At 36.5% G+C, this 17,493-nt stretch overlaps 1 protein-coding gene across 3 annotated transcripts in view; it reads right to left on the bottom strand.

The window, feature by feature from the left end:
* The window catches only part of UBXN7 (UBX domain protein 7), a 33,668-nt gene continuing 16,175 nt past the window's right edge, over nucleotides 1–17,493 (bottom strand). For all 3 annotated transcript variants that reach the window (XM_044432948.1, XM_044432949.1, XM_044432950.1), the window contains exons 6-11: nucleotides 11,744–11,890; nucleotides 11,424–11,514; nucleotides 10,701–10,828; nucleotides 10,078–10,468; nucleotides 7,642–7,721; nucleotides 1–5,420 (exon numbers count right to left, since the gene is read on the bottom strand). In XM_044432948.1, coding sequence (XP_044288883.1) covers nucleotides 5,259–5,420; nucleotides 7,642–7,721; nucleotides 10,078–10,468; nucleotides 10,701–10,828; nucleotides 11,424–11,514; nucleotides 11,744–11,890 — 999 coding nt within the window. In that variant the 3' untranslated portion in view covers nucleotides 1–5,258. The remainder of the gene's footprint in view (nucleotides 5,421–7,641; nucleotides 7,722–10,077; nucleotides 10,469–10,700; nucleotides 10,829–11,423; nucleotides 11,515–11,743; nucleotides 11,891–17,493) is intronic.

The raw sequence follows: 17,493 nt of genomic DNA, 5'->3' as shown, positions 1-17,493 counted from the left end.
TTAATGAAAAGGTCTGCTTTATTTTCAGGATCAAAATATTACAGTAGGAAGGGCATTTACATGTATTTATAAAAATGCAGCAATAATATGTATAAATCAAAGGTTGCCTTGAGTTTGATCCTTCCCATTACAGCAAGCTGAAACCTTGTCTTTCCCCACTCATCTTAGAATTATTTCACCATTACAAAGCAACAGCTTCTACTGAAAACGTAGCAGATCAAATTTTATACAGCTCAAACTATAAAACTTTAAAGACAACAATCCAACATTAAAAAGTCAACTTAATGTCTTGATGGCTACTATAATCTTGATTTTAACAGTATCTGAACCCAGTTCAGATTATTTAACACCTTAATTTCCCCATACTTAGAACCTATCTTTCCATTTTTTCCCAGAATTTCTTCAGAAAGTTACCTTCAATATTCCTGCAGCTATGCTAGATGCTTAATGTGGGATTTTGTTTTTAAAGTCATCTCTACAGTTTTGAACATTTTGGATGCTATGCTTTCTCTAAAAATCTACTTCCATCATTCTTGTTTACTTGTGTTGCAGTAGACCCGCCACCCTAAAATCCAGGAATGGCTCAGCTGATAGTGCTAGAGAAGTGGTGGCATCAGCTTTGAGAAACTCTCTCTACAGCCTTTTGTGTTCCACTTAGTAGCCTCAATGGTAAAAAAAAACAAAGTATGTTTGTAAAAAGAACCTAGGACTGAAATATCCCTTAATGAATAAAATCTTGCTAAGACCGCCTCTTCAGAAACAGTGGTACGGGGAAAGCTATGCTACCTAAAATGGAGAGGATGACCCTGTTAAGCCTAAATCAGGCATGAATGCACAACACACTTGTTGTTTGTATCCATAATCCTCCTTGAATGGTAAATGCTGAACCAGAAAGCCTGTAAATTTGCTATTAAGAACAGCATGATTTAAAATACCAAATTAGTAGTCTTTTTGTTTACAGTTAAGATTTATAAGCTGCTTTTCTGCTCTCAACAGTAGTTTTAGTCTGATTCACAGCTATTTAACTTTGTGAACTGTTCCAAAGATAAGAAAAAATAGGAAAGGATGTAGGCTTAGGTAGATGACTAAAAATGAATTAGAACTGTTTAAATTAGAAAAAGGGAAGAGAGATCTATAATCCATTCCAATAGTGATTTAAGGTACAATTCTATGCAGCCAGGCTGGGGTATAGTGACTATTGTTGCATTATGTTCTCTTTAAACCTAGATACAGCACAGTCTTCTGTGCATTTAGATACGAGAAAAAACTCCTATAACTCCCAGCATTCCTCTAACTAGGTATGTTGCTACGGCATGCTGGGAGGTATAGGCTTTTTTTTTTTCTGTCTAAGTATGCATAGGATTGCACCATAAACTGCCTAAATAGTGCCAAGGAAGAACAAGCCAGAGGATTACTTGTATTTGAACTAACACCCTTCTTCAAATTATATTGGTGCCTTCATAGTGTCTCATTGGTCTTATAATTCTTCCAACAGGATCAATCAGTCAGAAATCACACAAAACATTTGTGCACCTTGGACAATCCTACATATTAAAACATATTGCCAGATATTTGTGTTGCTAATCCTTTAAACAGTGTTGTATCAAAGAGGCATTTACCCATCCCATTTCAAAATATTTTGTTGATACTGTTTAAAGATTGATTCAATCTAGATTTGCATTCAACAGACTTTTATAAGCATAAGAGAAACGGGTGATGATGTGATTATCTTTGATTTCCCCTTCCCTCTGTATTCCCAGGTTCAATCCCACATTGTTTTGCAAGACAGAAGGACCGACATGGCATGGGAAGTGGCACTCTGGGCTGCACAGAAAATATGAAAAAACCATTGCCCCATCCTTTTTCTTCAGTGCAAATAGGATGCACAGATTCTGGTTTGAAGAGGGACAACTCTGGGTCCTACCCAGTGAGTTGTATCCAATAGTGGCTTTTGCCATAGCAGAAAGCATTTCAAACTCATTCAAGTCTGAACTCAGTTTTTGTTGATCTGTTTACTTTCTGCAGCTCTGCACCATATCCCATTCTGTTATGGGATAGAGCAACTATCTAGCAGTTTTCCAGGAAGACAAAGAGGCAGGGAGTAACAAGGAGCATCAGAAGCAAAATCAAAATCAAATGCCCTTACTTGCATTAATAGAAGAGTTTTCTGCTAAGGCAAAGCCACCAATGGCTATAAACCATTACTCTGAATGGAAATATTCTGAGGAAAGAGCTCATCTGCTAGTGTCAGCCACAAAGAAACATGAGAAATGCACAGTAAGTACTTCACCTATGAGAAATTCCTTCCCCAAAGAGGCTCATCCAGTATTAGTGCTGTTATATTTTCTGTGCTGGGCAAACATGATTTTGTTTTCCCAGGCTTGTTAATAGATTAATTCAACTGCTGAACTTATTTTTTAATTTGTATTTTATCTTGTTCTTGTAAACTGCCCTAGACGTTCTGCTGAAGGGGAGAACACAATATTTAAATAAAATAATGAACACAACTATGGTGGGCATTAAGCACCAATAGCCTTGTACTAATAATGGCTACATAAATTAGATGTGGGAGAAATAACCTGGTGTAAAATACGGTAAAAGGAAAATTAATACTATTAGAGCTCAGATTCTGGAAAATATTTGAACTGTAACAGAGGTGCTGCAGAATCAGTCATGTATGTTGCAATTGTCATTCTACATAACCAAGATAACTGTTCATGCTGCAAGCAGTTCTTGATAAATTACCAATGAATTCAGTTCTCTGCATAACTGCCTTCTACAATCCAACTAGAGTACTGTAGTAGTGTGTATGCAAGTCTCCTCTCTAAAGTAACAGGCATATTAAAATATGGTCTTCGGGACTGCAGTTGATAATGTGCTAGCAAAACCAATGCATGCCAGAAATAATAAAATAAGTCAGAATTGAAGCAGTTTCACAGTGCTGAAAGCCAAAGAAAAAGCCTTGAGGAATTATATTACACAATCCTCAAGATTTTGTTTGTTTGTTCATTTATGGCCTTAACACGATTGTGACAGAAAATGCAATCTATATTGTACACAATACAATTTATTTGAGATTAAATTTCTGGCACAAGTTAGATGAGATAATGTAATGGCATGGAATGTTTACAAACATTCCAGGTACTCAGAGAATAGTTCTCACAATGTCTGCAGTCTGTTTACTGAATGTGAGGAAGGGAACAAGTTGTCAGTTTGTCACACAAGTCCTGTGGAGAGGAGTAGATTTATGAAGCAGACCGAAGACTGGAAAGAAATCCCTGGAGACAGAGAAGATAAGAATTTGAGAGCCCAGAAAAGAATGAAAGAATACAGACTAGACAATGAACCAATAAGCAGTAATCTAAAGTAGATGAATGAGAAAAAAGCTTGAGGATAAGGGTACAAATGAAACTGAAGTAAAGAGGGGTGAGCGGGGGGGGGGGGGGGTCAACTTCATATATTAATAATTTACCAGCCAATTATTTGACTGCAGACTTCTCATTTAGTTTGAACAGAGGCTGACCTTCACTCTTCAATATGTTATTTCCTAATTCCTTCCTTTTCTAAGGAAGATGTTTCAGGCCTTTATATTGATGTCAAATGCAAGAATTCTTTTTCTACACACTAGTTTTCTCCAATCCTATACTCTAATCTTGAATCCATATACTGCCAGCTGTTTGGTTTCCAAACATAAGTTCAGTTGTGCCCTGTCTGTTCAAACACCTACCAATACAATTACACAAAGTAATTTCTCACATATAACAAGTCACCTCAAATTTGTTACTAGCATATGTCAAGAAGAGCCAGAATTACGTTTCCATTTTATAATGCCATATGAACATTTTTAGTTCTCAAACTGCCTTATCTTAAGTTCACTCAAATAGGTGAACTAAATGTGATGACAATATAATCAATCCTATTGTGATTTAAAACCAAGCACGATTAAATGTTTCTAAATCCAAATGAGCCATTTCATACCTTCCATTATTCTAGTCTGGCACACACCTATACTTTTGTGGCCAATTGGAACAAATCATGGCAAGCAACCATTCCTAAGCAACATCTGTTCAAACTTGATGTCACAGCCAAAGCCATCTTATCTTGTTTATGTTGTTAGTCTGTTAATAAAAGGATTTCCAAATTAATGAAAAACACAAGAGAATGTCTTTTCTTAGATTCCAGTACTTGTATAAACATACTAAAACTCAGTGAACAGAATTCCACAATGGCTTGGGGAATCAAAACAGTTTTATGACAGAAGAAATTTAGTAAGCTTTATATTCATAGTATCTTGCCATATTTTACTGCTGGTAAAATCCAGATAGAAAATGAGAAATCAATCCCTCCTCACACTTTTAACAGTGATAAGGGGAAGCTGTGCAGCTCTTGACCAAGCACAGAGGACCTAGAGGACAATGGTTAGGTTACATTAGATCTACAGGCTACATCATCTTCCTTTAAAGTACTTCATCCCACTTGTAACAAATGAAATACATGCAAATCAAGTCAGAAAACTGATCTAATGCAGCACATTCTGTACCATTTCTGCAACTGCGTTTGCTATGACTCTCAAAGAGCTACAAGGGCAATAGATCTGCAGCTCTGTTTACATTTTCTTCACATGTGAGCAAGACTTAGTGTCTCTGCCCACAAACATCGAGATCTGTGTTGGTTGCCTGACAAGCCTGTGAGTAGTGACTCCCAATCTATGGCGATCTAGTAATGTGCTGTTACTACTGCATGTAAGATTCAGCTTTCAGTAAATGCTGACATTCCAGAAGCAATCATGCTTACTGAAAACTCAATTCTGCACATGGTGATGCACAGAGCTGCACAGAGCTGACTTCACGTATCTAGCACATGCTCAGATGGTTGTCTTAAGATGCCCTTCATGACTGTTCACATGATCTCTTGGAAAAATAAAATATATTAATGAAAATAGACTTTTCTTCTGAGGGACGGGGAAATATTTCTTGCTCTGGCTGCTCATTGTCCCCAGCACAATGGACATACACAAAGCCCTTCTTAGTTTGGAACAGCAATGGAACATTGAGGCAGGCATACTATCCTTCACCATCAAAGCCAAGCAATTTTTTCTTGCTGTTTTCACATGGTTTCCTTGCCAAGAGTAGCACACAAAGGAAGAGAGAGAAGCCAACAAATGGCTGCCAGATTTCAATTCTGCAATCTCATGGAGCCAAATGCATACTTGGTGAATTGCTATTGTAGGCAAAAATGACACGGGAAGGTTGGCAGAACTAATTCCTTTCCTGCACAAAGACAGTCTCTTGAGGACAAAGACCAGCCTCTTGTAATGTGATGTCATAGTCCAGATGGGAAAGCTTCCTCCGAGGAAAGTTGGTGAGGAGTTCAAAACGTTCATTGGGGTATCCTTTTGACTGTACATGTTTGATGAGAGCCTGAAGAGAAAGAACAGACCGGTGACTTAATTGTGGAGTACCAACATAAAACAGAGTTTTTAGTGCAATGGATGAAAACATGCATATCAATGAAGGCTGTATTAAAAAAATGGTATGCAGTCCACTTGTTTATTACAATTACATGAAATTAAACAAGTTGGGAAAAACTCAGGAGTGTTCCAAATATTGAAATATTTTTTGTTATCACAAAAGTGAGTTAAAGTTGAGTTGACCTAATGTCAGAGGTACATCAGCATATTCCTTTTAGAAGGGGCTGGTGCCCTTCAGAAATTTTAGATGAATACTAATTGATGATGTGAGTTAACAAGTTGACTGAGGTCAATAACAGTTGCCACCCAAAACATCTGGAAGGTGCCACTCTAGGTAACTCTGTACTATATGATAGATGAGCAGGGCTATAAGGAACTATACAGGCTATGGGAAATGGGACTGAGGCACTGTGCTTTCAGACATGAGATAAGGTACCTGCTCTCTCACTTCTTTTATTCTTTTGGTTAAATGTAAAAGACAGCAAATTCAAACACTAAGATGGATCTCCCATAGATGTTCTCTTAGAAGATGAGGGGTTTTTTTAAGTATGACAATACATTTATATTCCTCCTTGCTTGCAGCATAGAAATCAAAGTGGCTATATAAATTTCCAGGTGGTCTCCCATTTAGTACTGACTAGACCCAGACCTGTACTGCTTCAGAAAGTTGGCTGCATTATGTGCTCTCAGGCCATGACCTGGAACCCAAAAAATGTAATTAATATAGACTTTTAAATAGTTATATAATCACTTTTTTAGACCTGTTAAACATTTTTGCCATTATGTTTTCAAACTTCTTTTTAGGCCAACAAGAGTTATTTATTTATTTAATTAAAACTTTTATGTGCCTCCACCACATGCCTGGCATCTCGGGACAGTACACAACACATACAATTAAAAACAATAAAACAATATCAAATTCCATAAAATATTATATAAAAACAAAAACAAAAAAACAACTGTTAACAATAAAATATTAGTTTATAAAATAGTAATTAAATAAAAAGGATTTAACCTGGTGCCGAAAAGAATATAAACTCGGCACCAGGCACACCCCTCCAGGGAACGCATTCCATAATCTTAATCTTAGAGTTAGAAAGATACCAGGGATAGGAGAGTTAATGCGAGCATTTTCAAGATTCCAAAAAGATCCCCAAGGGGAGCACAGGTATGATGAGGACAAGAGGAGAAATATATTGCCAGGCACTACAGGTCTTTGAACCACAAGCTGATAATGTATAACATACCAACAATAATGCCAACACTATGTTTTGAATACATTAAAAAAAGTGATAGTTAACCAAATGGTAGTATGAATTCATCCAGTATACAAGGCTTATATGTTTCTGGAATGGGACACTTATAAGGCAGATTATCAGGATAATTTTGGGGAATCAATCTCTCTGACAATATGATAAATCAGCCTTCCCTAACCTGATGCCCTCCAGATATGTTAAGAGTATAGCACTCAACATCTCTGCCCAGAATAGTCAGTAACAATGATGGAAGGTGTAGTCCAATATATCTGCTGGTGTCAGATTAGAAAAGGCTTCTAGGCTTATTGTTCAAGCCTTGCTGTTATTTATTTATTTTTATTTATTTATTAAAACATTTTTATGCCGCCCCATTCGCCGAAGCCTCGGGGCGGCTTACAACAATAAATTAATATAAACATTAAAAATCCAAAAAATACAATATAAAATAAGCCGCCCTGGCCAGATAAAATCAGTTAATACTAACAGTTAAAATACCGCTTAAATAAAAAGGTTTTCGCCTGGCGCCGAAAAGCAAATAACGACGGCGCCAGGCGGACCTCTCTGGGGAGCGTGTTCCATAAGTTGGGCGCCACCGCAGAGAAAGCCCTCCTCCGAGTAGCCACCCTCCTAATTTCCTTCCCGGAGGGTTCCCGGAGAAGGGCCTCTCCCGCTGATCTCAAGGGGCGGCTGGGCATATATGGACGTAAGCGCTAAAGGATAGCAACTACACCGGTCACATATGAAAGGAGAAAGTTGACCAAGTTGTGCAATAGGAAACTGTGACATAAAAACGCAAGTTTAAAGACAGTTAAACAAATGAATCAGCATCCAAAACACATTATGATTAAAAAAAGAGATTAGAGCAAAGGAGAAGTGGCAATCTACCCAGAAGAGACGTCAATCACTTTGACTTACCAGAAGTTTTGCTTGCTCTGGCAGTGATATTTGTTCCCTCTTTCCATCTGGATACCTTAGCATTAGGTGTGCCTTTGGTCCTAAGTGCAGAATGTTACAAATTAAATAGAAATCCTGAATTTACCTTTGGTAATCAAATAACTACCAAATACACTTATGCCAAGGGAAGAATGACATTTCAAGATAGCCAGTGTGATGCAGTGGTTAAGAGTGTGGGACTGGGACTATGAAAATCTGGGTTCTAGCCCCACTCAGCCATGGAGCTCATTGGCTGACTTTGGGCCAGTCACAGACTCTCAGTCCAACCTACCTCACAGGACTGTTGTTGTGAGGATAAGACTGATAGGAAAAGAATTATGCAAGCCACCTTGAGTTTCATAAAAGGAAAATAGGCAGGATATAATAAATAAATGACTTCTTTCAATGAAAGGGTTCAAAACTCAGAGGTAGAGTACATTCAGCATGGATAAGGATGTTCAAGTCAGAGTACCGGACTATATGAACCAATATGAAACCTTCTTTCTCACTGTATTTATATTTGATCTCCTCTGTTTCTCATCAGATCTGCTACATTTTTATTTATTTCAGGCATGAATATTCTCTCTCCAGTTCAAGACAGTTCATTATACTGACTATGCACAGTATCTGATAATATTTGTGTTTGCGTATCAAGTTGAGCTTTATTGATAGAGCCAGCTGATTTTATGTTTAACATTATAAAAATTCCTCCTTTTTCTTTTGTTTCTTCCATGAGACATTGCTTCATACTTTTTAAACTTATAAAATTTTGTTTGCCAAGCTTTATGCTTTCCACTTTAAACTTTCAGAAATGTGCTTCTCTGATTATCCAGCAAATACTTTGACTATGTCACTCTTCTGGTTCTCTGTGGCTTCATTTCTTTGAAAAAGCCTGAATAATCTAGATCTTCTGCCCTTACCAGCTTTCAATTTCCAGTCTTGAGTGCTCTTCTCATTTCCTCCTTTCACAAGGATTCTGATCTTTTGCTTTCTTTATTATTTCCATTCAAAATGTTCTTCTGACAAATATCCATTGTGCTTCTTCACTTTTTTTGCATACTTTCTTTGGTTGTTCTTCTCTCATCTTTCTCTGTCCTATATTTTATTATAATTTTCCCAAATGAAGTAATAGCATTCTTTTGTACTACCTGACCTACAATATGTCACACTATTCTAAGAGGGTGTACAATAATGCTTTAGCTTAAACCTATTTCTATCCTGGATTGTTTTCTCAACCCATTTAAAAAAAAAAAGTCCATCGAAATGACAAGCTGCGTAGGAAGACTTTAAAAATTGTTTGTAATGTACCTGATATATCTTAAACTCTCACAAAAAAAAGCCCTAACACAAATGACACTCTGATTACCAGCCTGCTTTCTATACTGCTCTTTGTTCTAGCTGAAGTACAGTTATCATTTGCAAAGATTTCTCCATACCTGTATGGCCCTAAAGAACTCCAACATCTTAATCCTGCATGGAAACTTACTTTATCCCAAGAAAATTATGCAAATCTCTGCACAATTGGGATTTGGGAGGATAACATTTTATACGAGGCAAAAATGAATTGACGCTTGCAAATATTTAAATCAGAGGTGGGCAACATGCGCTGCCTTTCCCCCACACCCATTATCCCATGTCGCTGCTGCCACTGCCTCCACTACACAGGAAAGTAGTGGAGGGCATTAGCAGAGTGCACAGGAGAGTCATCCTTGTAGGCGTCTTTCTGAGCTGTTAGCACAAGGTTGCCTCTGTTAGGAAACAGGCATGCCAGGTTGGTTCTCCTTGCATGCTGTTTCCCAATGAAACCCATTCTGGTGGGAAGTGTGCAGGAATGCTTCTCATTGGACATCCTATTTCCCAGCAAAACTGAGTATGGTAAACAAGAATTAGGAAGTAACATGTAAATAAAGTTATGACAAATGTTTTTTTCCAAAAAAATCAACCAGCTATTCTTTTTGTGTTGCAAAATAGATGATAAATCTTGTTCAAGGACCATGCAGAGCAATAATCTGCCTCTTAATTTTTCTTAGGTAACATTGGGACTAATTTTAGGGCTGAGCTTTTAAAAAATGTGTAATGGACATTCTGAAAATAAAAACTGACATTAGTTGCTAAGAGAGACTTTGATGAACACATTTGGTACTTTTAATGAATACTAATTTTGAACATATTCATAACATATTGACATACAGTACTAGAATAATTTAGACTTTTTTTGAAGATGTAATATAATGGATATTTTGCTTTACCAATTATACTGAATATATTGTGAGTAATGGAAAAATGTTAATACTCTTGAATGTAACAAAAATGTCTAGATAACCATTAAGAGACCAATTTTTGTTTTTCTGCTAATCATTCTGGACAGTGTCAAAGTTTCAGGAAAACATGTAGGATGCATTTAACCACCCCACTTACCATTCACATTCAGCTCCTTCATTGCAGCTTCTGGCTTGGCTCCAGTCTCTTCTACTACTCCAGAATCTATGTAAGACAGTCCTCGATGGTTTGTTACCATTTCAGGTTCAGTCCTTCCTGTGGGCTCAGACTGCGGCTTTTTGCCTTCCTCTTTCCTACACCCCAAGTCCTTGTGTGGAGACTTCCTAGACTTGGCAGGATTATCTGGCTCATCATCATCAGAACCACACACAGAAATAAACTCCTCACTTCCAGAGAAAAGCTCCGATTCCGACTCTTCATCTGATCTGTTCTCCTGCTTTATTTTGTCAGAGTCAAAATGTGTCTCCTGTAAGGATGCTCTGATGGCAGCTTCCAACTGGCTATCTTCACTTGCATCAATGAGACTCTCCTAGTCAATACACCCATAAAGCAAAAGGTAAATAAAAGTTACATGTATATACTAAGAAGTAGGGTGGATAAGAGGGCAGAAAATAAGCAAAATCTTCCTCCTTATCAATAAAATGTTAGGCTCTTTATTTATAAGAAACTAATCTAGATCATGTCACATTAAGGTATTAAGAATTGTTCTGATAAAATATACTCATATACCCTCCTAGGGACCACACAAATATTATACTTACAGAGCGAGTGCGTTTCTGGGGAGGACTGGTAGAATGTCCATCCAATTGTCCATGCTCACCTAGGAACCCAGTCACTTGGTCCAAAAAAGAAGTTACGTCTAACTGGTGCCACTCCACTAGCTTCTGTCCTGTTTAAGATAGTAAACAGTCATATTTCAACAACTGGAGTCTCAAATCATCATCAAAGTAGCAAACAGAATGAAAAAACAGAAGCATTGACTTTTTAGAGACTTTCCTATTGCAATGCAATATAATTGTGCAGTCATAGATATTATCTTTAGAGGACTCCTAATACACCTGCAAAATGATTCTGCAGAGGTGGCAGCAGCATGAAAAAATGGCAGAAATGAGCAAATGCTACATTATTTTAGTCATAGGTATCATATACCCAACAGTAATCTAATGGACTTAAGCATTAAATAATGTTATTGGAACAGAACAGAAGCAAACATAATGTATTGCTCCACTAGATCAGGCCTTGAGTCCACCTGGTCAAGCATTCAAAGAATGGCCAAGAAGATGCTTTCTGGAAGTTCACAGTAAAGGGAATAAAGCAACAGCCCCTTCCTGTTTGAGCTATACTGAAGGATTTATCTTAATTGATAGGAAGTTGATTACATTGTAATAAGCTGCCATCTATCCCTTCTAAAAGAAAGCAGAGTTAATGATTCAGATATTTATATTCCTGTAGCCATAGGTTTATATGGTCGTTTTTCCTCTTACCTGTCCTAGGGTCCAAGATAGATACGTAAGGGAAGTCTGCTAGTTTGTAGAACTGTATGTATCTTTGCCCTTCCTCGCTGTCATGGTATACCTGTAGAATAGCCAATGGCATTATTTAATGCTTTGGAATATTCCATTATTAAAAGTACTTCAGCATTTGGTAGCATGATCCAACTCTGACCTGCCACATAGCCATACACACATTATTCTTCTATTCTCCACAACACAACTGTGGTGAGGTTAGTCAAAAAAGCTTAAATACAAAATGAATACTGACTCTGTTGCTAATCTTTCATTCACTTATGAAAAATCTTTCCTACCTGCCAGAAAATGAAGTGCTCCCGGATAATGTTCTTCACAGCCTCATTGCTCCAAACATCACGGTTAAGACACTGGCAGGCAAAATCCTGCACATTCTGTATGTTAATCATGAGCCACTTGTTCTGCATCTGACCACACTCCTTGGCCTGGTGATAGAAAGAACATTTAAAACATTAGCCAAATATGAATATCTAACAAGAAACTATGCCAGCATTGATGGCTGCTACTTATTGAGCCAGGCTTCACTAAAATTCCTCATACTTGAAATACTACCAGGACTGAGAAAGATCAACTGCAAACAGGCCTGACAAGCAGCATGCAGGATTAAAAGACTCTGCAAGTCTACTTGTCGAATTCAAGCTCACATTGGTAATCCCAAAGTGGTGGTGGCCTACATGCCAAGCACAAGAGAGTTAGAGGAAGTATTTTTTTGCTCCAAAACTTAAAGCAGATAATAAAAAAGGCAGAATAAAGCATTTTAGAGAAGAATATGAAGTGAATCATATTGTTCTGACTGCAAGACTAGCTAATTTGCAAGGCAAACTTTTGGTGAATTAGTATTATCAACAGACTTGCAGTTTCTTGTTCCACTGTTCACTCTGATTTTTTCTGTTCCTTCTGATATGCTATATTTTGGTTTTAGTGTGGAACTATTTTGCAATGACAAGTCAGACTGCAAGTTGGGGAGGTGGGAGGGTTTGAAGTTGCAGGAAGAGATCTTACTGGTTTGAGTCACAAAGCTGGCATTGCCTGATTGGTTGGTTGCAAGTTAATGTAGGAGTTTGATCAAGAATGTAATTCTGATCGCTGAATTGTCACACCTGTTGAAAAAAAGAGTGCTATATCAAAAATTGGAATGTTCATATTTCCTGAATAAATAGGAAAATGTATGGATTTCTTTAAAAAAAAAAGATCTGGTCAGGAGTTTGCACCAAGTGAATTATTTATAAAAGAAAACATCAATTCATGAGTATTATGCTAATTTAGCTTTTTAGAACATAATATTTCACTTTTTAGAAGTGAACTATCTAACCTCATAGTTACTAAATGAGGAAAAACAATGAAGGCAAAAGCTCTCAGCTATAGTGGAAGAGTGCAATAATGAACATTGGGAACTCTCAGAATTTTACATCAAAACCAGTTTCTAAGATCACCCACCATAGTGGTATTCTTCTGGCAAAATATACACTCACAGAATCAAAGTTAATTTGACCACTGAACTTGACTTTAGAGAAACTATTACATCTCAGCACAGTGGTTCTAGCTTCCTACCACTACTCTTTTCCTTGGAAGAACTTAAAGTAAACTGGTGTGGACTGTAGAAACACTCAAAGTTTGAAATTTATTTTATAGCTTACTCTGTAATAATATGCATAGTCCAGGAACAAGCAATAAGGCTGTTTCTTTCACTCATAGGATGAAAGGATGTTGCAGCCAAAAATGCCTGGAAATTTAAAAGTTTACTATCAAATATTTAAAATCGAACATTTGGTACTTATACATGATTAAAATTATTAAATAATTTTAGCAACACTGGACAAACATGTCACGCCATATAAACAAATTACATTTTTATAATTTCAGCTACAGGCATTTATGACTGTCCTATATGAAGGGCTGTTCACTCAAGTCTGGTTTAAAAGTAAAACAAAACAAAACTGTAGGAGGAAAAGAACAGGCCTGAAGTTGCCCATCAACAGTTAGCACCTGGGCAGCAGACTAAGCAGGCACACAGGTTACCTAGTCATAGTCTTCCAAACTGAGGTGAGATATACAATTGGCCACACATTCTTAAGGCCTTTAGAAAGGGCATAAAGATACAAGTTTGCAATGTAGCCTTTTAAAATGTGCATTTAAAAACATTTTACTGTTTTTCTTGTGGCAAGGTATTATTGTTTTAAACTACTTTATTCATGACTTAGCAGATATGGCAGTATACAAATGCTAACAAGTATATAAGTAAAAGGATGTATTTTTATTTAAATTACAGTAATACACAAATCGGCAGTCAAATTCTATGCACTTCTGTGTTCTATTTTGCCCTTTTTTCTAAAAACGAATTTCTACTTTTGGGGAGATAGCTCAATAATTATCTTACACTGAAAGCTGATAGCAAACACCTTCCTTGGAATAAAATTGGGTTTAATAACTGTGTTCAAGATTAGGGAAGTAGAGGCCTGTATTCTGCAACTGCTGAGCATGGTACAATAATACGTGTATATGAGGCAAAAATCTCTTTTTTGAACTCATAAAATAACTTTAAAAATGTTTCATCAGTAGTAAGATCAGGTTCCCACAGATCCAGATTGTCAATATCCTCCAGAAATGTGCATCTGGATTACAACCAGAACCTTAAAAGGTCTCAAAATATACCTTAATTTCTATTAGAACCTATTCATTGTTATAACACACAATGTTCAAAGCTAGTAATTCTCCAAATTCACAAGATGCAAACTCAATTTTCTTTAAATTTATGCAGAAGTACTATATAATTTGTGAATCTTGACAATTCATGAATTTATGGTAATATATATTGCTTATGTGACTTGTAGTGAACAGGTGTATGAATGCCACAGTTGAAATAAAGTTTAGTTTTCTCTGTAAGAATTGACCGAAAGGAGTGGATGCTTGACTTCTCCATTTTTTCTGCACAGCAATATAATTTGCATATTTGTAGTTTCTATCTTCTTTTATATACAGTAAGACAAGTTTTAAATGGATATGAAACCCCTAAATATGTAGTGACATCCCTCTCTATATATTTTAAACTCTTATTATATATATACTATTATTTTAATATATATATTTTGCAATTGCAGAGCTTTAGCCTTGCCTAGTTAAAGTTCATGGCAGAGAGAAAAATATTGGGTCCCCATTTCTCCTGAAACCTGGGCTTAGTGAAAAGGGGAAATTAAAAGCATGATTATGGAAAGGGCTATTCTTTTCTATAAAGACCTTGCAGCTTGAATCAGGGGGTTGCTGTCAAAAGTCTTAAACTAAGCACACAAAGCAAAAGAAGGAACCTAGAATATATCAAGTCATAGAAAAAAAGTGTACTATAGGTATTATCATAAGCCTTTTCTACAGCATTTTGTTATGTACAAATAGATTTATAACTATCCTCAAATGTAGCCTCACAATGATTTTATAAGATAGGTTAGGCTGATTGATAATGATTTGGCCTAAAACTACCCAGTCGGCTCAAGCTGATCTAGAATCTGAATCCTGTTCTCCCATGCACAATCTGGCTACTGATATAGGATACTGATTTCTTTTCCTTTAACAGTGTAATGTCAACCTTTCTTGGGCAGAAATAGGAAGATAGAAAACAAACAGCTCTAATTCATGTTATACAATCATAAAGCCAGAATGGACAATAGGCCATTCAGGCCCAGTATGATCTTGTTTTTATTAACTTTACATAGCTATAGCTTCAAATAATTAAAACCTTTGTAAATGCGCTCAGAATAACAATGTTGATCACAAGATTCATGTTAGAAATCTCTGCCTGCTTCCCCACACCCTGGGACACCTGGATTCTTGGCAGTCTTCAGTTTGCAGCTGGACAACCACCATGGTTTAGCCAAATACAAGACCAGTGGATTGAAAATGAACTGAGCTGTGTTGTCTAAGTCAGACCTGAACCTAGAATTTAATAGCATTTTTCTGGTCTTAAAGCAATGAATTCATAGCTTCTTAGACAAAACATTCAGATCCATATCAGTGTTTTACATGCTTGAACATAGTACTTCCTGGAAATTGTGGCTCTTCTTGTTTGATAAACATTTTTAATCATGAAGAAAAACTGCATTTCATGCAAGTTCTTCAAACATTTATCGTAAATTAACAAACTTGTTAAAAGAACTGCATTTTTTAGAATTACCAAAACCATTTCACTTTTATTTTTGTCCAAAGTGGTTCAACTGTTTTAAAAGTTTAAGTTTTTAAAAGTGTTATCAATGCAATATTGGGACGTTTCAACATATAAGGTACGATTAACTAACCGAAAAAATATATGCTTAAGTGTTGAACAGAAGGAGGAGCCACTGTAGTTGCTTATAGCACATATTTGCATGATGCTATATAAAGTAGAGGAGGATAACTCTCTTTTTTAATGAACTGAAAACACTAATAGGACCAAAACATTTTAATATGAAGGGAAATGCCAAATACGAACATTTAAGAAAAGCTAATAGGGATCAATTAAGGAAAGTTCTACACACAATGAGCCCGCTAAACATGCAGAAGAATGGAGGTAAATTTTTACTTAAGAGCAGAAAGAGGGAACAGATTGAGAAAAAAGAATATTACTGGCAATTTATGTAGAGGTGTGCTAGAAGAAAAATTGAAATTTTAGGACTGACATTTACATAAATAAATGCAATTCTAGATGAGCTAGAAACCAGCTGCACTATTAAGCATGGAGGTGCTTACAGACACATGGCGCTCTTACACTGAGATTTTCAGACCTGGTTTTAATTCTATACAAAAAAGGAAAGCTATAAAGTGAATCTGGGGTTATTTTCATATAAAGATAGATGTTGCACAGCTGAACAGATTGATTCCCTTTTCTTTGAAACTACAAAAGCACTGAGGGGCTTGTAACGGAAGCAGAAGAAAATCAGACACTGCTGCTATGCATGCTCTGCTACAAAAGTTCTTTAAATTGTATGCATGTTTACTTGTTTACATTGTATAAATGTTAAGAAATATAAATCAGAAAATAATGCATGTTTAATATTTTCTCATTAATGGGTGTAATTAATTATTTTTAAAACATGTATGTTTTAGGTCAAGTTAGTTTCTTCCTATTTTATAAAAAGATAGTAAAATAAACCATGTTCTTTGTCTAACAAAATCCAAAGCTTCAGCTCTAAGCTGACTTCATTGAATTTAAGTTACAGTTTGAATGCAAATTTCTATGAAAATAACAGTGATATAAGAAGGTGCTATATTCTGAGCACTCTTATCAGCTAGTCTATCCTACTACTACCTACACTGATCACAGCAACTCCCCTTGATCTCAGGCAAAGATTGTGCCCAACCCCACTATGAAGAGATTTTCTTTCAACCTCCAATGTCAAGGATTCAAGATAAGACATTATATAAACAAAATATGTTCCCACCACTGTGTTAAGCCCCTGCTCTCACATATATTAAAGCACACACTTGTTAAAAGGACTTCCCAACCCAAGTACAGTAAAACCTTGGATTGCAAGTTAACTTGTTCTGTGAGTGTTCTGCAAGACGAGCAAACATTTCTAACAAATTTTAACTTGATAAACAAGCAATGTCTTGCAATATGAGTAGTACATGACGCCAAATGTCACATGGTCACAACTGAGCCAATGGTTCTCTCCCTCTTTCTTGCTGCGGTCCTTCAACTCCCAGCATCCCTCCAGGAAGGGAGGGCATGCTGGCAATTACAGAACTGTTTTTCTGTCTAAGCATGCATAGGATTGCACTGGAAGCAGCTTTAAGCTGACAGCATTTCCTTGTTGGTTACTGCAAGGCATACGCTCATTCTGAAGACCAAGGGGTTGTTTTTATTAAAGCATTGGGTTGTTTAGAGCTGTACGCAGACACTGACTAACTTAAATTAGTTCCAATGATGTTGTGTATATTTGATGCTTTGTTGTGAAGATCTGTTTAAAAATCATGTCAGGTTTTAACTGTGGACTTCAAGACTTGTATGGGAGGAATACATGGTGTGTTGTACAACAAGGTTAGAATCTTGCATCTGCTTTAC

Source organism: Varanus komodoensis, unplaced genomic scaffold, assembly GCF_004798865.1.
Source record: "Varanus komodoensis strain SLA01 unplaced genomic scaffold, ASM479886v1 scaffold25, whole genome shotgun sequence".
NCBI classification, from domain to species: Eukaryota; Metazoa; Chordata; class Lepidosauria; order Squamata; family Varanidae; genus Varanus; species Varanus komodoensis.
The sequence above is the reverse complement of the archived record's forward strand: the minus strand, read 5'-3'. Positions and strand labels throughout refer to the sequence as shown.